This window comes from Phasianus colchicus, chromosome 1 (genome assembly GCF_987193195.1).
Source record: "Phasianus colchicus chromosome 1, bPhaCol1.hap1.1, whole genome shotgun sequence".
NCBI lineage: Eukaryota > Metazoa > Chordata > Aves > Galliformes > Phasianidae > Phasianus > Phasianus colchicus.
Genome location: NC_143436.1, coordinates 42,527,726 through 42,554,064, shown reverse-complemented (window position 1 = coordinate 42,554,064; position 26,339 = coordinate 42,527,726). Strand labels below are relative to the sequence as shown.

General features: G+C 36.1%; 1 protein-coding gene across 1 annotated transcript; it reads right to left on the bottom strand.

Annotated features, from left to right (window-relative positions):
• Nucleotides 1–7,656: 7,656 nt before the first annotated feature.
• ALX1 (ALX homeobox 1) lies at nucleotides 7,657–26,255 on the bottom strand. The gene is made up of 4 exons (XM_031589610.2): nucleotides 25,863–26,255; nucleotides 23,302–23,606; nucleotides 19,798–19,926; nucleotides 7,657–8,281 (listed from the first exon to the last, which is right to left on the bottom strand). The coding sequence occupies exons 1-4, from the start codon at nucleotides 26,092–26,094 to the stop codon at nucleotides 7,961–7,963; spliced, it is 987 nt and encodes a 328-aa protein (XP_031445470.1). The 5' UTR covers nucleotides 26,095–26,255; the 3' UTR covers nucleotides 7,657–7,960.
• Nucleotides 26,256–26,339: the final 84 nt, after the last annotated feature.

Here is a 26,339-nt window from a genome sequence, read left to right as displayed (position 1 = left end):
AAATTTAGTGACCTGAAGCACTTTTCATATAGTCTACTAGAGCTTCTAATTGTCTGAACAAAGAGCTATTTCTCTCAGTCATCAACCTTATTTATAACTTTTAATACAGTTTCAATAAAAATTACAATTATGCATTATTATTGTACATGGGTATATATTACTGTAAACTGTGATGTAAGTAGTAACTTCACCTTTTTTTTAATGCAGAAGATAAATCCCATAGGAAGAGTGGGTCTAAGACAGTGAGTATGTTAGTTAATCACTTTCTATAAATTTTCCATGATTCCCTTTTTGGAAGCTGGAGGAGATTATTACATCACCTGGCTCTGCTGACATTACTAAGGTTATTGTAGGTGTGTCTAAGGAGTCATAGACAAATCTTTCTTATCAATAATATGTAGCTTATAAATTGAGTGAGACTTTCCTCCACTTTAACATGCAACCACCCCCTTGGATTGGCACAGTCTTCTCTTCCTACACAAAAGGACTGTCTTTGAGCCACTTCATGTCCTTTCTTTTCTGCCTTGCTTATCATTGTTGGGCAGGACATAATATGGAACACTGTACTTTTGGTGACTGAGGTTTGGAAGAAGGAGAGTTAAAATTTCCATCTGAAATTTAAGAATCCTATTAAAGGGGAAAAAAAAAAAAAAGAAAGAAAGAAAGGAAAAGGAAAAGCAGAACAAATGAGAATCATCATAATCTGAATTTTGTAGAAAGCCATTGACTCTTTTCTAAACCTGGAAACAAAACAAACACACTGAGCTTGTATTTGTTATCCCAGTAATATTCTGATAAATAAACTCTTTTAAATTACTGAATTGAGTAGTGAACAACTGACCAGCAACTTTAAGCAAGAATAAGATAACAAGGTGAATGGATATATTTCTATACAGCCTTTAGGGAGGGAAGTAACCTGTGCTATCCCAGTGTTTCTAAGTACATCTGTGATATCTCTCAGCACCCTATATTTCAGGAAGTCAGCATGTTTGTGAAGTTATTGTAAGGTAGCAGCGGGCATAAGTAAAACACTGCTAATATAGTACTTGGCCAAAAGTAGCCTCCCCTGTAGGAGTTTGTTTATAAATTGCTTTGGTCCACTTGACAAGGTCAAATCCATTCTCTTAATGATGAATCTCATCTGTTCTGGTGCAGAAAGAAATGTTTTCTTTCACTTCTACGTGTGGTAAAAGCTCATTCATCTCTATACATTCTAAAGGGAAATCCAGCTACATCAGAGAGAGAAGGAGTATTCAGAGGGCAACTGATGGCCAGGAAGATATATTGAATTCACTTTCCTGGGATAGACATTCAAATGGTAACAAGTGATAGAAAACAGCTCTATATTTCAGCATGATGTGTGTTCTCTCTCTTATGATTAAACCCCCTGTGGGCCATCTGCATTTAATGGGTTAGAACTACTTTGTAGCTGCAGTTTTTTCTTTCCATGGCTCTTATTTATTTGAGAGGAGACCAAGCTGCACTCTTAAAAGTGCAGCATGTAGGAAACGCTGCCAAAAGAATGAGAATGAAAAGGCAAATTTATGACCTAGTGTTGTTTTAAGCATTTAGCAGCATAAGTAGGAAGTATAGATAAATGTGCATGTTTAAGTGATTCTCTCTGTTTATCTCAGTTACATTATTTGCTTAAATTTCTGAGGAGAATTAGGCGAATTAGTTTATATAAGAGTTAATACTCTGCCTCCGGACTACCAGTTTAGTATATTCGTGGAATTGTTTTCAAATTAAAGCTAACAATTCCCTTTAGAACAGGCTTCCCTAAAGAGGGAAAAACAAAAACTATCCAGTCCATCCTCGTCTCTCTGATTCTTACCAAAAAAAAACAAAAAAACAAAAAACAAAACTGTGTGTTTATTACTGTAATCAAGTAGATATAAAACAATGATTTATTAAAGTTCAGTGTTTTAAAAATAGCAGAATGAACTACCCCATGAAAAAAACATTCATATACACCAAGTGATGTTGTTCCGGAACAATTTGATTTAGCACTGTAAATCTATTAAGTATTTATTAGGAATCATATTGTGGTCCAAGTCAAGTCCCTGGCAAGACTCCCACTAGCTTTGATTAGGATTTGATCATAGGGAGATTTTTGAGTAAAGGAAATTTCAGCCCTCTCTGCCAACACTGAATTTTCTGGCTCCAAACATTCAATGAACTCCCAAACAATGAGTGAATTTTCCTCCTTTCTCACTGTATATATTACATTTGTTAAATAGTACTCACTAATTCAGGTCTCTACTTCAAACCACTTTTTTTCTAAAAAGCTCTCAAAATGATTCAGTTTTTTATTTATCTTATGTGTTCAAGTGACAGCTGAATTTTTTCCATATTCCACTATATGTTAATGTTTATAAAGATTAATGAAAAAAATATTTTTAGTACTCTAGAAGCTGAGTTGTTCCCTTAATATCACTTTGAAAGAAATATGCAATGAACATGCTTCATATTGCCTTTTCATAGTTCAAGATCTCATCTGTTTTCCATTTTTAATGATTAAAACAAATTCATTTGACTAAATACACCTGAGTAAATATAATCATACTGATTCAGATACTTGTGTCTTTTTTTTTTTTTTTTTTTTTTTTTAGGACACTGCTTAACAAAGCTTTCATTTTAGCTGAATTCTTTCTCAAAAGGGCAAAAACATGAAAGTGTTAACTAGGACCTTACTTTACCTACAAGTGGTTTATTAATCATTATCAGACTGGATATTCCTGTGTTTTTAACAAGAAAGGGATTTAGACTTCTTTGTAATCCCTCTCCATATCAATAAATTTCTCATTCAGAGAGCAATTCAAGGGACAAGAGTCAAATCCTTTGCAACTGCATTTTGTTCACATATGGGTGTTCTCACAGGAGTATAAGGCAGGCAGGATTAAGCCTACTTCTATTATTTTTATTACATAAAAGATGCAGAGATTATCACTGTGCTCCCCAGCTTCTGAGAGATGAAGCAGTTGACAGCTGTTGGAATACGAAGTGTTACTGTAGGCTAGAAAATGAGCAAGGAAAAGCACTCATGTAAAAGCACTCTTGTTAGTCATTCAGAAAGTATAAATACTGTCCTATAAAATGAAGTCTTGCTAATGGTATTTATTTGTTATCCTTGCCTTTGATGGATATAATTGCCCATGCGTTGATGCATTTCTTAGTCTATTCTACTGCTTACTACTATGGGAATAATCATCTTTATGAAGGTGAGCAACATGAGCTAAGTGGAAGTTTGGTCTGTTTCATGTAAGGACTCACAATGACCCTATTCCTATAGAAGATGATGGATTTTGAAAGATCCACTGTGGGTTTTTTTCCTATTTTGAAAAATTAATGACACAGTGGACTGCTTTTAAACACCCTGAGTCTCCCTCCTCCTAGAAGATTATTCTGCCATTCCCAGTCATCATACCTCCATGCTCACTGTACAGTGCCTCTCTCATACCCATACCTCACATTCAGTACTTGCCCAGTCTACTGCTTATTTTACACAATTTAAATCTAAAATATGTTCTTTCAAACTATTGCAGCTTTACATTCTGGATATTTACGTAGTAAGTATGCTTATGCTGTCAATATTTCAAGTGATAATTCACCAGTGTACCACAGCTGTTTTGTGTTGCACTGGCAATACAAAGCAGGTGTAAACCAAGTTTAACCAGATAAGTCCTTCAGCTTCTTCAGGCTGCTCAGAAATGATATTAAATAAGTGGGATAAAGAAGTAGCCATTAGCATAAGCTTTGGGTAACTGCTCACTATCCTTCAAATGCCAGACAGACCTAAATGATCGTTGTAGAGGGATAAGAAGAGTATATTCTGATGACTAGATGTGTGGACTTCTTGTTACTTAGTTATGAAAGTGCTGGAGGAAAAAAAAAAAAAAAAAAAGCAAGACAGTCTTTTGCCAAAGACAACAGTTTTCCACTGGAAACATTCTGAATTTTAGCAGTTTATGTGTTCTAAGATCTCTGTTTTATCTCTGATCAGATCGGCAAATATCTGGAAATTTATTGAGAAAACATTCGTTCATCTGTGTTATTTTGAAAACACAGAAGTATTTTATACTCTGCAACCATAAGTATTTACTTCTATCATTTTAAAATATCTCAGTATTAAATATACAAAATACAATGTATTTTGTTGGTATTTGTTAAATGTTATACTTCATGCCCTTACTATAAAGCTTACAGTCAAAACAAATGCTTTTAACATATTGAACTGGAATTTTTCAACACTTGACAGTGTAAAATATTATGACATTAAAAAAGTGAAGTAAGAACTATAGTTCATTTCAGCTCTTTCTCAGCAACAAAAGTTGCCTTCATTGATACATTTCTGTGATGTGTAACACTGCCAATTAAACTGTAGGTAGAAATCATCAGTTGTGTCAAACTCTTCTGACCACCTTTATGGTAAGCGGATGGTCTTTAGCTGCTAAATGCAGTGTTGTCCATCATTCACATGAGTCTGTATAAATCTTAGAAAGCACTTTTAATTTTCATGGATGAATTTGCATCTGTTTGAAAATTTGACTTCAAACACAGGCTTAACATTTTCAAATTGTTAATGAATCAATCATAGAAGAAAAAAAAAAAACAGCTCTGCACTATGTCATCACAAATTGTTCACAGGAATAATTACAACAATATTTCACTTTCTCTTTTAATAGAACAGGGACTCTTTGCAAAGAAGTCCTAGAAATTTACTGCCCAGCATTGCATGATGATCACATATCTCAAACATTAGTTAAAGAACTTGGCAGGAAGGCTATGTAAATCACCTCCTTTTGTTTTTAGTGCATCTGCCACATGTTGAAGAAGCAGTGAAAAGATTAGTTGTTCATGCTGAGAAATTGTTAAGTGGATACAATCAAAAAACTAGAACACAAGTCCTGACAAATGTAGTAGTATAGTCCAGTGAAAAATGAAATAATTTACATTGAATAGAAATTTATTCTAATTATTTGCACACACAGAAATGCCTCTTCTCAAGATTTTTTAATAAAAAGTGAACCCTACACATAGACCCTTTGGCTTTATTTGCACTGCTTATGGAATAAGGAGCTACTCATCTTAGTTAAGAAGTCTGAGTCTGGCCTTAAGCCAGTGTGGGCCAGATTCTGCCATCCTTACCAGAGTTGAATAGTACCTTAAGCTGGGCCTGATTATGAACCGATTACTCATGTTGTGGTGAGCAACTCTTTGCATGAATAGGGCCATTGTGAATAAACTTTTACAAGTGATTCACAATTTGGTCTATGTGAGTAGTCTTGCTCACGTCAATGCATCTACACATGGAGTAAAGCAATACTAAATAAAAGTGGCAGAATGTGACCCTGTTGTAGTACTTGACATCTAACATGAAGATACTTTTTCATTAGCTAAATGAAATGCTGCAGCCAACAGACTATCATTCATTCTTTGAGACAAGGCTGATTCAAGAGCATGACAAGCTTAATGCAGGTCTGCAACTTATCACACCTCAGGTTTAATGAAGGGTTTAATACCTGGTTGCCGAATGCATAAAGTTATGCTAGCAACATGTAACAAATAATTTCCAATACTAAAACTGAGGAAGAAAATTTAATTAGAACTGTATCCCTTTCATTTAATTAAAATCAGCTGGAAGATGACATAGTCTTTTATTTTTCCCTTTAATTTTGGAAGCTTCGAGCATCTAAAAATGCTGTAATGTTTTGAAAAATGATGTTTATTTTCCCCAAGCAGTCTGTCACTGTAATAAATTCCTAGAAATTGTTTAATTTTATTCTTTACATAAAATGTCTTGTAAAAATGAATTTACTGGACTTCACAAGAAAATAATTACAAATTCTGATTTCAAAATAAATGAATAAACTAAAGGACAAACAACAAGGAAAACAATGGCTAATTTTGCCAGCTTTTGCCTCTTGGTTCAGTAATCATAACCTAGTAAGATTATCTGAAAATCAGCTTGACGTGTTCTATATATTGTACCTTAAAAAAGGATTATGAGGAAACTGAAGAAGAAAAAAAAAAAAGGAAAAACTTGTATTTCCACTACTTGTGTATCTGGCACAAGTGTGTATATAAAACTAGTATCTTTACCTGTACTAATAAAATTCTTTTTTATTTAAATCATAAGGATCATTTTACTTCTGTCTAAGCAGATCATAAAAAAGGAAATGATAAGTTCTAGCCAGAATACTATTTCACAGTCACTCAGGCCAAAGTTGAAGTTCATTTTCAGAAGAAGAGTAGAATCAGGAAACCACGAATTCTAGCATATGTATGTCTCTTTCAATAGTTTTTCTAAGAATTTACTGTAAAATACCCATTTATAACTGATCCTAATGGTTTCAAATTTAAGTCTAATTGTTCCACTGAAAGATTACAGAATAGACCCACCTATTTTTGTTTTCAAGTTAAGCCTCATGAGTAGGAGCAGAGGCAAGCTGGGAGTTTCTGAGAGTGTGTTTTTATGAGTACTGGTAGTTTTGCTGTTGCTGTGATAAAATGTGCTCCCCTGATCTTCCTTTCTCCCCTCAACATGCTCCTTTTCTAACTAATGTCCAGAGAGAAAAGCAAGAAGGAGCAGGGGGTACTCAGAGACCTGTATCCTGTTTAATCACAGCCGTGTGAGTCCTTCTTTATTTCAATTAATTTACTTTGCCTTTATGAACCTGAGAGACTGACTGTTGCTTTCAAAGAGGCTGACATTTCACTCATCTGAAGGAGCCTGGAATGTGACAGGGGAAAGGGAGGAGAAGTAAATCAAAGTAGATAGCAGTTCTCCAGATGTAAAGTATTTTTCTTCTCCTCTATTTTTTTTTCCACCAGAAATGTCAGAAAGTCTGTTGACATTTTAATTCCTTTGTGATAGGATGGGAGCTGAGAGCCAAATCCTGCTGCCACTGCAGTCGAAAAGATTTTTCCTATGGACTTTAAAGGGAGAAAAACAGTCTTACACTCTGAAAAAAAATAAATAAATAAACAACATATCAACAAACTGTTAGTAAAACTAAATGAAACGTACTATTATAACATCTTGAGATCAGCCATAGACTGAAATTGGAAAGACTTGTTGGACTTTATCCTTTTCAATTTGACCACAGCATAGCAAAAACAATAAGAATGGAGCAGAAGTGGGATTTTGCTGTTGCTGTTTTGTAAGTTTCAAGATATTCTATCTGAAACCTTAAACATTTCATTTAAACTCTAGTCAATTTACACAGTCTATGTACTTTTTTGAAACTCTGTTAAACACTGATTCTGCTTTTAGTGATATTTTTATTAAAAATCTCATAATCTGTAATAGGAATACACTTGAGTTCATAAAATGAAGGACTACCTTCTATTCTCATTATGTTAGTTGTGCATTGCTACAACTCCAATGAGCTCTACATGCATTTAGAAAAGCAGCAAGCTGGCTCAGAGCCGCAGCACAGTGCTGAGAAAGTTAGATCTACAAATTCCACCTACAACATAAGTGATCATATATTTCCTTCTCTGCATGGTGTTCTTAGAGATTTACATCATGTTTCTAATATAAAAAATGTATTTTCCTTTACATAGTTCTTCCATTATGAAGTATTAATTCGAAAAATATTAATTTTGTATACAGAATTGCTAAGAACCAGTGGCGTAGACATATTTGCTTAATTGGTTTATTCTTTTTTGCAGATTCTATAATCATATTTCATCAACTTGTACAACAAAACATGTTTCTATTTAAAAACCAAAACAAAGAGGGCTTGTTGAACTTGATGCATGGTAAATCTATATGGTTTATTCTTAAGTTTTATTGTTAAATATGATATTGCATTTTTGTAAGCAGACATCACATATATTGTGATTTTTAGCATTCCACACACAGCGGCTTATTGTTGTGTCCTTTAAATACGGAAAATAAAAATGCTTTCAGTTTACTATTTAAAAAAGGATATGAAGAAAGAGTACAGCTACATTACATAGCCCAGGAAATATTGGCAGCATGCTCTTTGGCTTTCATCCGTAGAACTGCAATGCTGGAAGATCTCCTTTCAAATTCCGGCTTGGTTTCAAAAGCATGTCCATTGGTTGCCCCAGAAAGTAAAGAGTCAGTGAAAAAATTATTGAGTGGCACATGACTGAACTGATTCTGGTGGTTTGAAAAGCCTGTGTAGCCAGAATCTGTCCGAGGTGAATGGGAATAAGGTGTCATACAGGAAGAAGTATCTCGTGGTATCATGCAGGAAGTAACCACAGAACCACTAGCCGTGTTCCCCGCCCACAGATTGTTCTGAATCTGGAACATATAAAATGAATAGTATTAAATATAGATATTTCATCTTTTGTTTTCTGCACTACTTGATTTCACTTAATACATCCATAACTAGTTTCTCCTCAGAAGTGTTTACCAAATTAAATCCTAAGAAACCTACAAATGAATCCATAAAATACAGACATGGCTGATAATACATCCAAGAGTTTTTCCTGAAGTTCTTTCAAAGATAGTTTTAAGATAAAAAATTCTTTTTGTGCTTGTTTTTTTTAATATGAAATTACACTTGAGGGTGTTTCTTTTTCAGCTTGCAGCTTGAACAAATTGTGTTGTACATCCCTGGAAAACATTGCATGACAGAGTAGGAGGCAAACTTTGTGGTTACCAGGGAGGTCTGTTGAAGATCTGGAGTAACCATATAGTTAAGCTTTGATGTGTAATGTTTTCTATATTTGGCAGGCACTTAAAACTTCATTCTGAGCTTCAGGCCTTCTTCTATGATCTATGAATAGTCACTATACATAGGTATTTTTTCACATATTTATTAACATACAGAAAGATTTTCGAGGTCTAGCAGATCATTATCAGACTGTGCATTCTTTCATCCATCCTCTATTTACTTTGCTTTACTCAAACAAACTTCATACTCAGCAGCTGTCCTATCTTTTTAAACTCTATGCTGTCTATATTTCTCTGTCACAACTGTATGGATATGCTCTCTAGCATACTGTGACTTCCTTAGTCACTTTTTACTTCCACTCACTGTTCTCTTATATAGTTTTTTTATTTATTTTCCAGTTTTACTTACATGTCCTTCCTGAATGTTCATTTTTAAAAAATTTACAAACTGTGGTACACCAGAATATATCACGATACAACGTATTTGTAATTGTCATTCACAGTACAGAAGTTCCTACTCAAGAGCTGTATTCTTTAGGGTTGGTTGTTGTCATTGTTTTTTAACTTTGCTAAATTTGTCTTCATCCTAAAAACCCACTGTCTATTCAGTATACCACTGCTCTGATGCACTGAAATTGAGCCCAAATATTTGTTCTCTGCTTTAAGTTGAAGTAATTGCAATTACTCTTTGGTTAGCACTATAAAGTGAATTCCCCCTTCACACTTAATTTTATTTTCATGTTGCAAATGAATTTGGGCTTTAATAAATGCAAGTTATACTTGTAGCTGATTTTTTTTTACTATCACATTTGAGATCAGTGGAAGTAAAGAATAATGAGAGTCATGCACAGTGAAAAAAAATTCTTCCAACTCAGCACTCTTTTTCCCATTATCCTAATACTTTGGAACAGCACAAATCCCCCAAACCACCAACAAATTGAAGATAAATTATGGCTCACTGAACTCATCTAGTTGAGATATAGTGCAGATAGAAAGGATTAGATAATTACAGTCTTATTTTATAAATTATATTTTGAACAGTTGTATTAGCAGAGGCCGTAGGAGCTGACAAACTAATTTGGACTCTGGTAGTTCTGGCAGTAGAAAAGATCCAGTAACTTCTCTATCTTGCTTTCCTGAAGAAAAGTGGGGAAAAGGCATGGTAGCAAATCCTTTGTTCCCAAATTCTTGGTCTTCCCAGTCTCCCTGTTTACACATACAGGCATATGCACATTGACACACCCCCTCATATGAATGCAGATTACCTTTCCACACAGACACATACACACAACTATTTGGGTACACCTCAGGCATCTTCTGCATATCTTAGGTGATCTGCTGAGAGGTAATGAAGTGAATAAGGTGCCTGAGGGAGCTGATCAAGGATTTTTCCTCCTTCCTGTGGACTTCTTGCGATCTACAGGAGGAAAGAGACTCTATTGAGAGTTTCAGAGCTCTTCATAGAATCATAGAATATCTCAAGTTGGATGAATCCACAAGGATCATCGAGTTCAACCTTTGGATCCACACAGAACCACCCAAAACCAAACCCTATGTCTAAGAGCATTGTCCAAATACTCTTTGAACTCCAGCAGATTGGAGCTGTGACCACTGCTTTGGGGATCCTGTTCCATGCCCACTATCCTCTGACGAAGGGCTTTTTCCTAACACCCAACCTGACCCTTCCCTGATGCAGTTCTGTGCCATTGCCTCAGGTCTTGTCACTGTCACAGAGAAGCTGTAGGCCACCATGAGGCCTCCCCTTATCTTTCTCTGCTCTGGGCTGGACAAAACGGTTCTCATCCTCACCTCCTACATTCAGCAGTTTATAAACTCCTCTCAAGCGTCAGCTCATGAGAGACCCTCTACAGTTTGACTTGATTTTCAGCTTCTTTATTACCCTACCACTGAGTCTGTTTTCACTTATAATCAGAAAAAAAAAATGTAGTCCTCATGGAACAAGTGGTTTAATTGGGGGATTAAAGTATTACCTTAGTAATACCCATTTGAACCATTTCCTTGATGAATAAAGTTTGCTGCATTCAATCACACACAGTATTCCTGAAGGCATCAGTGTCTCTCTTATGGCTCAGGATTCAGAGATTACTGAGTATCCTTTTGTCTGGAAGGTTATTCAGATCCTTTGCAGAATCTGAGAATTTTGATTCTGACAATAAGGAAATAAAGAACCCTGAAAGAGTTGGTAAGTATGATTTTTAAATTTATGGCAACTGAAAAGTCATTCAAGTCTTGCTGCTTATTATTGCTTGCAAACTTATTTTGAAGGAGGGATTTTGAAACCACACAGCATGTGATGAGTATATAAATATGAGTAGTAAAGAGATAGCAGTTGCCAACTTATAAGATCTAGTGAATATTTTTTCCTTTTCTTGAAAGAGCAAACTGCACACATTCTGTTTCTATCATGAACTCAGAAGAACAGAAACTCTGCCATCTCTACAAAGTCTTGCCTTTCTTTTGTACAGGAACAGTAAAATCTTTTAATTGCAGTTTGTTTGTTTGTTGGTTTGTTTGTTTGTTTGTTTTTCATGACTGCATGTGCATTAATTGCAGCAAAAACTAAAAACAAATTAAAATTCTTTCCCTTTCTTCCTAGAGAACAAGTTACCTGCTCCCATATCCATGCTATTTCACTCCAGTTGGTTTTGCTGTTATTTCTCTACTGATTTGGAAAACAATCAAGGCAGTTAAAAAAATCTGGGAAAAATATTTCATGCAGATGCAAACATAACACTATTCTTTTTGATGGTCTTTCCAGGCCAAATGGTTAATTTCAAAACATTCTCAACAGGATGAATTTGCCTAGAGATAGACCAATGCATCCATGTAATTTCTAATATTGGAGCTAATTCTGAGGAAGCTCCTCATCTCTGTGCATGGGACAAAGTCTCATTTATCTGACCTACACAGATTTCTTTTTAAGAAACCCCATATTAAATGCTGCAGATGGTCAGACTGCACAGATGTAATTATAGGAATAATTTTCCATAAATAAATATATATATGTGTGTGTTTAAATAGGAGCATATACAAATTTGCCTTTAATATGGTCACGATGGGAAGACTTCAAAAGATCCAGTGGTCCAGTTTGAAAGTGTCCAATAACGTACATGGTCTGGAGGTATCAAAAAATCATTCTTTCCTTCTATTTTTCTATTAGTTTGATTTTCAGTAAACTATGTTTAGCACCACTCATTTTTCTGATATTTTCTTTCAATTTAACTTCAATATGATTGCACAGGTGTAAATGAGAAAAGTATTCAGCCACAAATCCTAGAATAAATAAATGTTTTGTTAAAGAATCACTTGAACAAGCTATTCATTGCTAAAATTTTCGAAGCGTCACCCTAGGTGTCTTCATTAGAAGAAGGAATTCAAATTAGTTAACTGAACTTCAGAATTGCTTTAAGATGCTATAAGAACTTTACATCTTCTTTCAAGTGACAGTTATGTCTTTCAGAAGTATATTTTAGTCATATCAAATTTCTGTTCATTTAGTTTGTTGAATGACTTCCCTTTTGATATTAGATGTTAATTTCTCAGCAAGGATTTACAACATGAATTACTTACAGGGAAATCTAGTGCATAAGATATTCCTGTATTAAAAATAAATACAGTAATGTTTTACAATAAGTCAAAATTATCAAGCCTTCTTCTGGTATGCTGGAAGGAAAAGGGACATTATGTACATGAATTTAAAGAAAATATTTTTCCTCTTAAGCTCTTGTGTGATCCATGAACTATATAAAAGGCAATTCAGAGACTGTGAATGAGCCCATACATGCAGTCCATCTCTGGTTTCTGTTAACATCACAAATAGCTTGAGCTTTGCTCTTGTGGTTACCATGAAATTACCAGAGCCCTTCAATATATTTACCTACTGTATATTTTATACACACACACACACGCGCGCACACACCCTCCCAATAGGGGAAAAGAAACATAGAATTGCATAGCTGTGACAAGAATATAACTGGAGAGTTATGGCTGTTAACATGATTATGATGTTACTTCCCAAGCCTATGACCTTCTGCTTGACAATGTAGAAGAAAATAAGCCAAGGTAATAGGTCATCCCTCTTGGTCTGCTTTTTTTTCAGTAAAAATACCAGATTCCTAGACCTTCAGTCTTCTTGTATCAGACCTGGAGAAATTGCATAAACTCATTTTTCCAAATTTTCTTAGGTTTGCTATCTTTTACTCAGATTTGGTTCTCCTATCACCAAATATATTGCATTTAAAAGTTTTTTTTTCTCATGTTATTGGAGCCAGCAGCCTATCCAGACCAGAGACACACAGATGAAAGCACATGCATCTTCTTTTTGAGTGGATATGTGTTTTGGTGCTCCACATGAAAAAAAAAAAAAAAAAAAAGAAGAAACTCCCTTCAGATATTTAGATATGAACTTCTTATATTATGAAATATATATTATGTTATTCTATTATAATAAATATAATTTGTAGTTATTATTATTATTAGAGTAGTTAGACAGATTGTCTTTGTTTTTACAGTGTTCCTTTACATTGCAAGGGGGACTAAGTGACACTAACTGAGCAGTTAAGCAGTAACCTAACTATAAAAAACATACAATTTCTGAAAGACTGAATGGCAAACAATATGTCACTCCTTTCTTCATGTGAAGCAACAACCCTTGCACTGCCAGAAAATGTGCAACCTGGGCTTGCACAAGTGGCTGCCTTAAGCAGATAATACAGATTAAAATACAATCAGTGTTAAACTGCTTAAAACTACTAGTTTACAATGTATAACCTGTTGGCTGTTCCTAGTCCATCAGCACGAATAATTTGGCCACCTTCCACTTACCACCACAATTTTTTTTCCTGAGGGCCTCTCAGGAACATCAAAAGTATGGGTAGAGAAGCCTGTGCTTGCTAAGTTTGCAAAATCATTGATTCACAGAAAAATTTAAGCAGAAAATGATTATTTCTCCAAATATCTGACCACAGCTAATTTTGAATTTAGATCAGGTTACTCAAGTTCTATTGAGTCAAGTTTTGAATACCTCCAGCTATTCGAATTCAATAACTACTGTGGTCAACTAGTTCCAAGGTTTTACTACTCTCACTGTATTTTTCCTTTAGATCTAGACAGAATACTTCTTGGTGTAGCCTGTTATTATTTCGATACTAGAGCAGATATTGGTTTTGGTGAGCTTGTGAACATCAGCTGCATTCTATTGGTTACAGGAACATATGACAGCTGCAACACATCATTTTCAAATATGTACATAAAATGCAAGTTGGCTTTTGGAAGCCAAAGGCTTAGTGTTACAGCTCTAAAATACAAGATAGGCCTATTCAGCCCACATGTACATCTTGCATATTGTGAACTAAATAAAATTTTGGTATAAAATTCAATTTATTCCATGATTAGTCAGTTTGTCAAGATGCAAAATAGCACAGGATTTGAAAAGACATCAAGATGTAGATTTTTTATAGATTAACTGTAACTTCTCCCCTTGCAGTCTCAGGGACGGATACAATAAGAATTAATTACATTTCACATCTATGATACAGCTAAGGACAATACCTTATGCTTGAAAAATAAGTTCCTACATCAGAAAAACGGATTTGTCTTGTAATTTAGCCCAAGAACCCGTTCACTGAGTTATAGTAATACATGTTTATAGAAAAAAAATAATGTAAGAAAATGCTGAGACTCCAAGAAGTCTCACCACAAACACTGATATTTTAGAATCAATAATGAAGTAAAAAATTAATGATCAAACTGCAATGTGTGGAATAGACACCACCCAAAAAGATGAGAAGTGTTACTCTTATTGGAAGATCAGCCACAGCAATGCAACTAGTCAGCACATTTGTGGCAAGCAACATACTACCCAGGTGGTGGCCCAGCCTGAGTCCCATGCTGTCACAAACAGATAGCATGAGTATATGATAAAACTACTTTGAAGCTAGCTCAGATATGTCTACCACATCTACTCCTACTTAATCAGTGCACCCATAGCTTTAATGAACTATTGTGATTAACTGTCATTTGTATGTCTACTACAGTTAAAAGAATTCTTAAGTCATATAACATGTGGTGTCTAATACTTGCCATATGAAAAATTTAATTGGAGCATGTAATTTTGATTATTGCTAATGAGAATTAACCATATGTACTAAGGCTATAGAAGAACTATAATGGTGATCCAAGGGCTTAGCACACAACATATGTATACTGACACCACTTCTGTGCTCTTCTATTGCCTAAACAAATCATGTGATACCATGCCCTTCAACATACTTAACTGATTTATCAGTCTCATGGATAGAGGCTTTAATATCTTCTCTTCTATTTTTGAGATTTCAACATTCTCTCTCTTTCTATGCCCTATTTCCTGCATCTCTTCAGTTCTCATACCTTAAAAATACTTTTGCTTTCTCTTTGGATTCCCACCTGCACCACGCTGGATTTTTCATTAAAGTAAGTTAAGTCCTGTACAAATCTTGCCTGCATTTGCAAGTAAAAATGATAAACAATTACATTATAGTAGGAAGAAAAGTATAACAGTGTGACAGGAAAACACATTTCAGAAGCGCTTTGAAGAATAATGAGAACTGAACTGACATCATAGAACTAGCAAGAGGAAAAGATGCACAGTGTGGGAATAGACTAGATGGAGTGGAAAATATGTCTGCTTTTCAATGACACAATTCAACTATTTATTAAATAAATATTTATTAAATAAATATTTATTAAATAAAGTTGAGATAGGCAACTGAGAGAAAAATACACTTTTAGAGATCATCTTACTTATTTTCTATCTACTTTAGAAAGAGACAATTTCACTGACCAGATTTTTATCAACTTTAAAAGGAACCATCTCTGTCATAAAAGTCCTTTTGATTAAATTTCCTGAGCACGGATGTCTAGAGTTATCTCACCACCAACTTCATCCTCTGAATGGTGTGTGCTTCTCATAAGCCTTGTTTGTCAGCACCATAATAATGTCAAAGATATCCCAAGACATTTTAAATAGCACTAGACATTGTATTTAGCTGACTGAACCACTGAACCAAGTACCACTTGTTAATGAAGCCAGTGAATTTGTGGAGTGATACTGCACTCATTCCCCCTTTATGAGGATGTTGCCTCTTAGAGATTATATATGTGTGCAGAATTTGGATAGATTAGGAAATATTTAACTTCTTGACAGCCAACTAAGCAACAAGTTTTGCACAATAAACAGCAGCTAAATTCCATATCCTAGAAAAATAATTCAAGGTTTTAAAAGTAAAAAAAAAAAAAAAATCATCTAGAAAAAAAAAAAAGTTGCTATTTCAGACATAAATATTTTTAATGTAATAGCAAAATTAAATTGGATTATAGAAAATTCTGAGACACTGATCTCTGAAATTGAAAAGCTTTTTTTCCTTATAGGAAAGCCTTTTAGTGTTATACAGTCACACAATGCATAGCAGCATCATGTTTTTAATTTGAACGTGATTAAGATAACTAGCGAAGAGATTAAGCAGGGATGTCCACACTCTCTGTTGACTGCAATATAGGGTAATGTTTCTGATGGAATGCAAGTAGTATGTCCATCTTGGGAATATATCCATGATGGGACTCAAAGCAAAAATCTTCAGACTTCACATTCATATAATGCACATCAGAAGTTCACATTTGTTCCTCTTTCTTCTGCCACACATCAGTAAGTATTCCATTATTAGTCAAGCTAAAGTGATTTGTGTTCCACAGTCTCCAGGGAAATATAATTATCTGAAAGTATAGGAAAACCTGTCTAGTCTTTAGTGATGTCACTGTCACAGTAAGAGTGCTTGCACACAGGGAAAACAAAATATCAACAACAACAACAACAACAAAATATTTGATTTAATTTCTTGCATTAGATTTTACACGTATGAGATTTCTCCAAGTACTGAATTAATGGAATTTCCTAGAAAATCAGTGTATAATGATGATGATCAAACTGAATGGAGCAGTTGATGCAATAGAAGGAAGGAATGCCATCCAGAGGACCAGGACATCTTTTAAAAGTGAATCCACATGAACCTAATGAGGTTCGATAAGGCCAAATGCAAGGTGTTGCACTTGGTCAGGGTAATCCCAGATAGCAAGAACTCACTGGAGAAGACCTCACTGAGAACAGCCCTGTGGAGAAGACCTTAAAGGCCCTGATGGACAAAAAGCTGAATATGAGCCAGCAGTGTGCTCTTGCAGACTCAAAGGCCAATTGTATCCTGAGCTGCCTAAAACAGCTAGCTGCCCTGGCTAACAGGGAAAGGGAGGTTATTGTCCTCTACTCTTTTTTGTAAGGCTCCATTTGGAGTACTGTGTCCAGACCTGGGGTCCCCAGTACAAGAAAGACAGAGCTTTTGGAGTGGGTCCAGAGGATAGCCATGAAGGTGACCAAAGGGCTTGGAACATCTCTCTTATGAGGAAAAGTTGAGAGAGAGAGGCTTGGTTAGCTTAGAGAAAAGAAGGTTCAGGGAAACCTCATTGCAGCCTTCCAGTACCTGAGGAAGTCATAAGCAATAGGGGGAACAACTTCTTACATATTCTAATAGTGATAGGGCAAGGAGGAATGGCTTTAAAAGAGGGCAAATTTAGATTAGATACTTGGAAGAAATTCTTTACACAGAGGATGGTGAGGCACTGGAACAGGCTGCCCAAAGAAGCTGAGAATGCCCCATCCCTGGACATATTCAAGGCCAGGTTGGATGGGATCCTGGGCAAACTGATCTGGTGGATAGCAATCTTGCCCATGGCAGGGGCATTGTAACTGAACAGCTTTTAAAGTTGCTTCCAATCCGAGCCATTCTGTGATTCTATGACACAATACTAAGACCAAACATGCAGTTTTAAATATCTTTTTCTCCCTGAACTATAAAATAGATTAATGAGTTTAAAGGCAAATCATATATCAAACATCTATTTTCAGTGAATGAGACACTTATAAATGAACATCTAGTTCTAAAGATTTGAATGTAAGGATGCTGGTGATCATTGTGTTTTCAATATGGATTTTCATTTTTGTAAGTATTCTCGCTGGAAATAAACTCTGTATACCTGTATGGTTTTACTGATCATGAGGATTTAGGAGTATGAAACTGAAGAATCACCACAAGCCTAGCAAGAATGTGAACTTTCATTATCTATTATGTGATAATTTCCTTTATATCTATTTCTTATTCTCATCTTTTTACAACATGAAAATACCAAATCGAGTTCTCATCGGGTTTAGATTTTTGTTAATGATAGTTTTCTATAATTCAAAAGTGTTTCTTTTAATAAATTTATTATTAGGACAACAATTTTAAGTACTTGCAAATGACCTAGTTATTCCATTAGTTTATACTAAAAAACTTGACTGTTGTGAAAGTTTGTAAATGATGTCTCCCTAAAAGTACTAGATGAGTCTAGATAGAACCAATTCAGTCTAGAAAAATGATTCAGGGACAGAAAGCCCAAAGCGTAAACACTATTCCTTGTGTCACAGTTTACCTGTTGTGAAGAGTACCCAGAAAATCCTTCAAAAGATACTTGAACACCTTGAGATCTATGAGTGCCTGTGCATCTGCCTAGGTGTGGTTCAAGTTATTGACTGTTTAGTGTTTTTCCCTTCACTCACTTAGCCGGGACTCAGATAGTTCTCAGACAAGTATTGAGTCCTCCTACTTTAACACACAGTGTATCACCGAATCATGGTATCAATCAAAAAATCACAAGAATGGTTGAGTTGGGAAGGGTGGAGGTCACCTGGTCCAACCCCTGCCCATCATACAAAGCAGATTGCTTAGGACCATGTCCAGGCAGCTTCTCAAGACTCCAAGGAGGAGACTCCACAGCATCTCTGGGCAGCCTGTACCAGTGCTCTATAACCCACACAGCATGCAGGTGTTTCCTGATTTTCAGAGTTCTGTGTTCCAGTTTGTGCTTGTTATCTCTTGTCCTGGCACTGGAAACCACAGAAAAGGGCCTGACTGTATCTTATTTGCATCCTCCCTTCAAACTCTTAAAGGCATGTATAAAATCTACTCCAAGCCTTATCCTCTCCAGGTTGAACAATCCCAAGTATCATGCAATGGTTTCTGATGTAATTTGGACTAATACACTGTTACATTATAAAAATGTTAATTCACAGACTCATGGGTATCAAACAGTTTAAAATGGTGTTGCCTATATTCTGAGCTGCTGGAACACAGGCTAGCTCTGTCTCTAACACTGAACTTAGTAACAGCCTTCTGAAAGGTAAAGCAGTTGGAGTGAGATGGATGAGAAATGAACCCAAGGTCTCTAGTCCTAAACTAAGCCAATTCAGCAAAGGCAGATCATGACCAAAGCAAACCTATGTAGATATAGCCAATAATGTTTTTGAATATGAGTATATTCCTAAGTCTAGCAGAGACTCTGTTATCTAATGAAATAGAAGAGCGTCAAGATATCAGTATGAAAAGATTTTGCCGGAGGAGCACTTTCTTTGGAGCCTTTTCTTTTTGAAAACAATGTGGGAAGCAAAAGACATGACAAGTAATGGCTTCAGTACAAAAAATATTCAGTCTTATGAAAAAAAAAAAAAAAAAAAAAAGCAGGAAAACAATGACGTAGAATGAGGCCAGGCAAGAAAAGAAAAAGGATGAAGAAATGAAACAAACTACTATTGCTCCAGAGAGTTTTATTGTCTTCCTGTCTCTATCTTGAAGCTGTATGGATTCAGTTCTGATCATTCATGTCCATAAAAATGTTTCATGCTAGCAGAAGCCTAATTGTATTCAACTGCCTATTGAGGTCCATAAGGAAATTATGCGTGTTTAATGCATCAGAATGAAATATGATAATATACTTTATGGTTCATCTTACCAAGGCTGGTAAGATGTTTTTAAGACAGGTATACCTTAGAATATAAAAATCCCAGAATTGAAATTCTAGTCCATTCCTCTCAATCTCAGCAAGTCCATTATTTTATCTGAATTTGTGTATGGACCTAGAGGTTATTCAAATCCCCACATAACTTTACGTGCAGAATGTAATTATGTCTACAAACATATTGCCAATTATTTTTTTTCTTCCATGAAGATACATGCCTACAACAAGTGGAGAACCAAAGTACTATTTGGTCTTCAGCATACCTGAGGATAGCTGTCAGTCCTTGGAAGAACAGATATATCATAAGTGGCAGCAAAATGGCTCTTAGCTTGCTGGATCTGCCCATAGCGTTCTCTTTTCCTCCATTTTGCTCTCCTATTCTGGAACCAAACCTACAGTAAAAAAAGAAAAATAGTCAAGATATACTCAAACCTACAGTAAAAAAAAAAAAAAAAAAAAAAAAAAAAGAATAATCAGCTAGTCAGGCAGTGCTAATTTTGACAGTCAGTTCCTTAGTAGAAAATCTCCAAGTAGCAGCGAGTCACATTGTAAAGAGACTTTAGCTTAATTTCAAGTGACCACTCACTTGATATGTCAACCTGTGCTCTATCTCTTGGAGGTATATACAGTCTTCATTAATTGCATTAATGAAAAGACAGGAAAAGCTAGCACCAAGGCTTTCCATCCCACTTTCTATAAGGAAGGATCGTAGCTGTCAGTGAAGGAAGATGATAAAAAAATCATCAGACCATAGTCTATATTATGATATTTTTGTATTTGGGTTAGGAAGTATCTTTGTTTATGACAATAGAAGACAAAGAAAATGACACTTACTTAGATTACAAAATAATTTAGTTGTGAAACAATGTCTCAGCTTAGGGCTGCCTTCTTTATACTTAAATAGCCTTTGAACAGTTATATGATATTTTGAGTGTTGTGTTATCTCAAATTCTACTGTCTATATGCTTTCACTGTTAGTTAACATTCAAATTTTTCTTCTTTAAGACAGTTTGCTTTGGGCTGGGTAAGACTTGCCTTGTTTAACTAAAGTGACTGCTAAGGAAAGTAACTGTCCCTTTATAAATGTAAAATTATCTAAGTCTTTATTGTTAAGCAAATTCATTTTGACCCTTTTTAAGAAGTCATGCCATTAACAGAATGCTGTGGTTTTTTTTAATGGAAACAATGACATTGGCTAGCTTTCATCCAAAATGAATGGTGAACCTACCTGAATAGATATGTACACTAATACTTTTATAAAAAGTGACTGTGAATCCCATTTTGAGGGTTGGTTTCTGGTCTTCGATGGTAGCAGTACATGTTTTGTAATTAATTTTTTTTTTACGTCAATCTCTGGAGAACTCAAATTTCCTTTCATACCAACCAGAGCATAATTTTTCTCATTTTCATTCTCAAGAATTTGTTGGAAATTTATTATGTACAATCTTTTAAAATGCAGTCAGCAATCAAAGCAAGGCCCATGCATGTAACTACTGAAGGTATATTCCTAAGGGCTTTTCTGGTAAATCTGTATTATTTATTATGCCTGAGGCTTAGCAAAAAGAAAAGTAAAGGAAAAAAGAGTTCTCCTGTCTCCACAGGAGGCACCAAGAACACACTAAGGGAATTTAGTAATGAGGCTCTTTCACTGAAAAAAGACCTTGACAATCTCCTTAAAATGGGTGCCAATTACTTCACTGACATGCAGCAGGAAAGAGAACAACTTAGATAAATTAAGTTCAGGTTGGCTCTCTCTGCAGGACAAATATTAAACTGGATCTTGATGAAATGGCGGTGAAGGGAAATGTGGGCAATGTATCCAGCTGATCATTCTGCTAAACTAAATCAAACAATTTGCTTGAATTTATCATTGCTAAAGGAGAAAAAAAAAACACATTTTTTTCCTTTGACAATCCCCAAAAATCTTTCTGTTTACATCGCTTTACTAGAAACTGACTCTTGGCAGAGATAAAGTAACCATTTGCCTCCACAAAGCAATGTAAAAATCTGCTGCTTGTTATCCTTGAGTTGCCAGATGCTTTCCTCTAATGATGTAAGGCTTTTTAAATTGCTTAATCTTGTGATGGAATACTATTGCTACTCTGAATAAAAATGATCACCATTTCCTTTCATATTTAGGATATAAGAAATGCGAAGATCGCTTATCTTTTAAGGGGAAAATGTTCATAAAGGAAATAGATAGTCTGTGAAAGTCTTGTGCAGACACATAAGTTTTCATATTTACTCTCTTATTTCTAATACTTTTACCATATGAAGATTCTAAAGGACAAAGTGAGAGAAAAAACGAATTGACAAATTTTACTCCAATCTCCCCTTCCTGTTCTGTCTGTTAATTTATTCTTGGAGTAGTTCTCATGATTCCAGAATTATGCAATTGTAAGAACAGCAATTTAAAACTGTAGCAACTTTTTTTTTTTTTTTAAGTCACGAGTAAATCCTAATGAATACAAGTACTTGGAATACTGTTCCAGATTTGGAGGGGAGGAATTGCACAGAACCTGAAGAATTAAAAACCACCCAACTGAGTTCTATTGGCACCACTGATATCATATTGGTATAACAGGCAGATGATTTTAGACTACTTTCAGATGACAACAGTGAGGATGCCATCTGGTTGAACAGACATGAAAAGAGCACTTCTTTATAAAATTAATTAGTGGAGTTCATTTCTGAAAGTGATCCTGGTTTAATTTCATTTGTATGCTTGTGTGTTGACGTCTATTTCTCTATATGTATGCGAGAGTATGTGTTTCATTACAAGTTGTGAAGTTGTTATCATATTCAAGCCATTAAGTTGAAAAAATCAATCCCAGTCTGCAAGAATCTACAGGACTGCTACTCTCTGAATTGAGATGTTGAGTATTAACTGAACAGAAAGTATCTCTAAAATCTGCGTAAACTTGCAAAATGCAATTCACACGCTTTTCTAAAGGGAAGATCTCAATAGGGATAGGGATGCAGTTCCTGGACATTTAGCTTCTTTTCTCACCATTATACATCCAAAGTCACAAACATTCTTTGGATTGGTGTACACGCACATACTGAATTAATCAAATTTCACATGCAGTTAATATATTCAGATACTGCACTATTTTTTTTCCAAAAAGTAGAATAACATTATCCATTGGATATGCAAGTTTAAAAGCAAGCAAACATACTTTCCAATTTTCCTAATTTGATGTATGCAACAGAGATGAGAGCATTACGTCCTTGTGGTACATATACATCATGCACACTCACATACAAATTCACACACACAGACATTTGTAAATATGAGCAATTCCATTGCTTACTCTTTGATATAAACAAGAAATTTGAGTGCTGTTTAGACTGGTGTTTTTCATGCCACAACACATGCAGAATCCTCTATGGTCAAGTTTTGTATCATCAGTAGTCTGAACTACTTAAAATGTATTTCTTTAATGGGATCTTTACACATTAACACTTCATGCCTTTGGTGCTTGGAATTCTGACGTTTGAGCATGACTACCAGATATCAAAGCACTTTCATATTGATGTTGCTCTGTCGTATTTTAAGCTAAAACAGCAACAAAAACTATTTAAAAATATGTAATAATAATAGCATATTTTAGCACTGCAACACTGCACCTTATATCTAGAAGGAAATAAAACAGAGTAATCAATTTATGTTAGTTTTGTGGGCTTTTGTACGATCCCCAAGAGTGTCATTTCTCAGTTCTTGCAATACACAAATTGTCAAGGAAACGCTTAAGTTTAGTTCCTACCTGAACTCTGGCCTCAGTGAGCTCTGTCCTCAGAGCTAGCTGCTCCCTCACATAGACATCAGGGTAATGAGTTTTCTGGAAGACTTTCTCCAGTTCCTCCAGCTGCAAACTGGTGAAAGTGGTTCTGTGTCTCCTCTTCTTACTGCTCGAGACATTGCTGTCACACTTATCACCCAATTCGTCCAGTTCCCCCTTCTCTTGCATCCCCTTCACTGGAGACATCCTCAGGTTGTTACAGCTGTCCAAGGGCCTGTTCAGCTCCGTGTGAAGAGGCTGTCCTTCCACTTTAGTAATCCCATAGTTCACTGTACACAAAGCGAGGGAGGGAAATAACTGGTAAATGAGGGGCTTTAAAGTGAAGGGTACACACGAAAATGTTTCATAGGGAACCAGATTCTGTGTACGTCTATCTCTACATGAGATGGTGGGAAAGGAATATGCAATGTTAATCACAAATAGAATAAGTTTCTTACACAATAACCACAATATTTAAACCAAGCATTGTATTTGAAAATATTATCTAGAATATTTCAGTGTAAGGAGAGTACTTGAGTGTTTTTACGCTGCCACTAAAGTAGATAATAATCCATGAAATCAGCTTTAACTGGAGTTGCACAGATAAGAAATCTCAGCACAAAATAGTTTTTCCTATAGGTAATATAAAGCTACTGGCAAACATTCCTTTAGACTTGGAAGCAGATACACAAAAGTCCATGTATTTATACAAAAATACAGAATAATTTTAGTATAAAGGAAATAGCTGCAAACTGACAAATCACGAAGTAGATGAAACTGAAAATCAACTTCTCTTTACAAACTCAATGGATTCCACATACTTTCCCTTGGATTTGTAAAGTGGAATTGTTTCCAATTAAGTTTGTTATGATTGGAAAATGTAGAGAGTTTCTGCAAAATGTTAACATGTTAAAAGAGATTGTTTCAAATACTTTGTATAAGGATTGCTGGCACTATTTGTCTTTAGGTAAAATCTGAGTGGTACAGACAAGAAAAACTTCTGTATAGCATCTTAACAAGAAATCGAAGCATTTTCTATTTTTCTGTTTTTACACATCTCACAATCAAAACAAAGACATGCGATGTGTTACAAGATTCAGAAGGACTTTCTTTTTTACTTTCAGAAATGGACAAAAAGAAAAGTTTTAAAGTGTTGAAATTAGAACTTACACGGCTGTCATGTCACATAGCATAAGGAGCCTGCTTTTGGGTTTTCTCGCCTTCTCAATAATTTGTTTTCTTTCAGTCCGGAGTGATTTGAACCAAATGGAATTTTGAGATACTTACCATCAGTATGTACATAGATAGGAAATGCCCCCAGCACCCCTAAGGCACACACTAAATGAACTAATTAAGAAAGATTTCAATGTGTAAATCAATTTTCCACAGGTTTTCTAAGTTGCTCTTGCAGAACTCTGTCATTATTTCTTACGGACTGTTTCATACAAAAAAAAAAGGATGCCCTCAAAAAACAAAACAAAACAAAAAAAAAACACAAAACAACAACAAAAAAAAACCTCAATACCCATATGAAGCCAGAAAATGTGAAACATGGTTAGTCTCATTAAGGCAGCTGATTTTAACCATATTTCCGATGCTGCTTTAGGACAGGCTTTTATTTTTATTTTTTTTTTCCCCCTAAACATGAATTCCATCCGGTGGGGAATAAAGGGCAAAATTCTGGATTGTTTTATAAATAAAACGCAGCACAATCTCCTTTGCTGACCAGATAGGGAAAAAAAATAAAATAAAATAAAATAAAATAAACACAAAAAAAAAAAACTAATACACTAATATGTAATAGCATCTTGTGAGTTACCTAAACCGTTTTCAGTCCATACAAAGAATCACACGTCATGTCGACTGCACATTACTCAGTGGCTTAGTAAAAATAATAACGATAATAACGATAAATACTATAATCTCTGAGAGTTATTTAAAGGGCAGAACACGACCAAGTGACCTTCCGTTTCCAACCCGCGGCGGTGCCTCTCTGATCCGGCGGGCTACGCGCCCGCAGCCCTCCGGGCCGCCCCTCCTAAAGCGGTGGAATGGGAATCCCGATCCCAGCCAGGCGCTGAGCGGAGAGGAGCGGGGCGGACAGGCGGCAGCGCCCGCGGTCTCTCTGCAGCCGCCGCCGGGGCAGCGGCAGAGATCTCCCGCACCGCCAGGCCCCGCCGCTCCGCCGCGGCCCTTCCCCGGCAGCCCTGCCCGGCTCCTTCCTCCCTTCGCGCTGCCCGTTCCCCCGGCAGGGCTGCGCGTCCAGAGGAGCGAGTAAAGCCCAGCGACTTTGTTCGATGCCGGCGGAGAGGGCAGCAGAACGGTCAAGAGCGCTTCCAAGCCAGTGGTCGCCTTTTCCCATTTTTTTGTATCGCTGTTATCATCGTTATTCTTACTGACGTTACCGATAGTGTTATAATTATTATTTAGCAGGATGCACCTCGCATGCCAGCGCCCAAAGGCTGCGCGGCTCCCCCCGCTCTCCCGGCAGGAGCAGAGGCTAACCCGGTGAGCAGGAGCAGAACGCAACTGGACTGCCGCCTTACCGTTGTTGTCCTGGCAGGGCGATGTCCTGTCCAGCCTCACATGATGTTCAGCCCTTTGCAGAGGGTTGAAGGCCTGCACACATTTGCTGCCTGACGTTTTGCTATAAAAGGACTCATTGTCCAAGGTTTCCATAACGTGCTCCAAAGTGCCTCCTGCTCCCATGTAAAAGTCACTGTTCTTGCTCGGCTGGCTCTTCAGGGCAAACTTCTCGCTCAGAAAATCCATAATCATCTAAGGCTGCCGGAGAGCCTCTTCCCTAGACAGAGGCTGGACTGTGAGCAGGGGAGGGGGAGTGGATGGGAGGGAAGGAGGGAGGGAGAGACGTTCGGAGCTCAGGGAGCTGCTTTCCCTTCGAGCCTTTGATTTGTCTTGTCTTTAGAGGGGGAACCTGAAGTTGCTTTATATCTTGAAACTCAGCGGGGCTCCTTACGCAACCTCCCATTTCTAATGAATATGAAAATCGGCGAGTGCCGTAA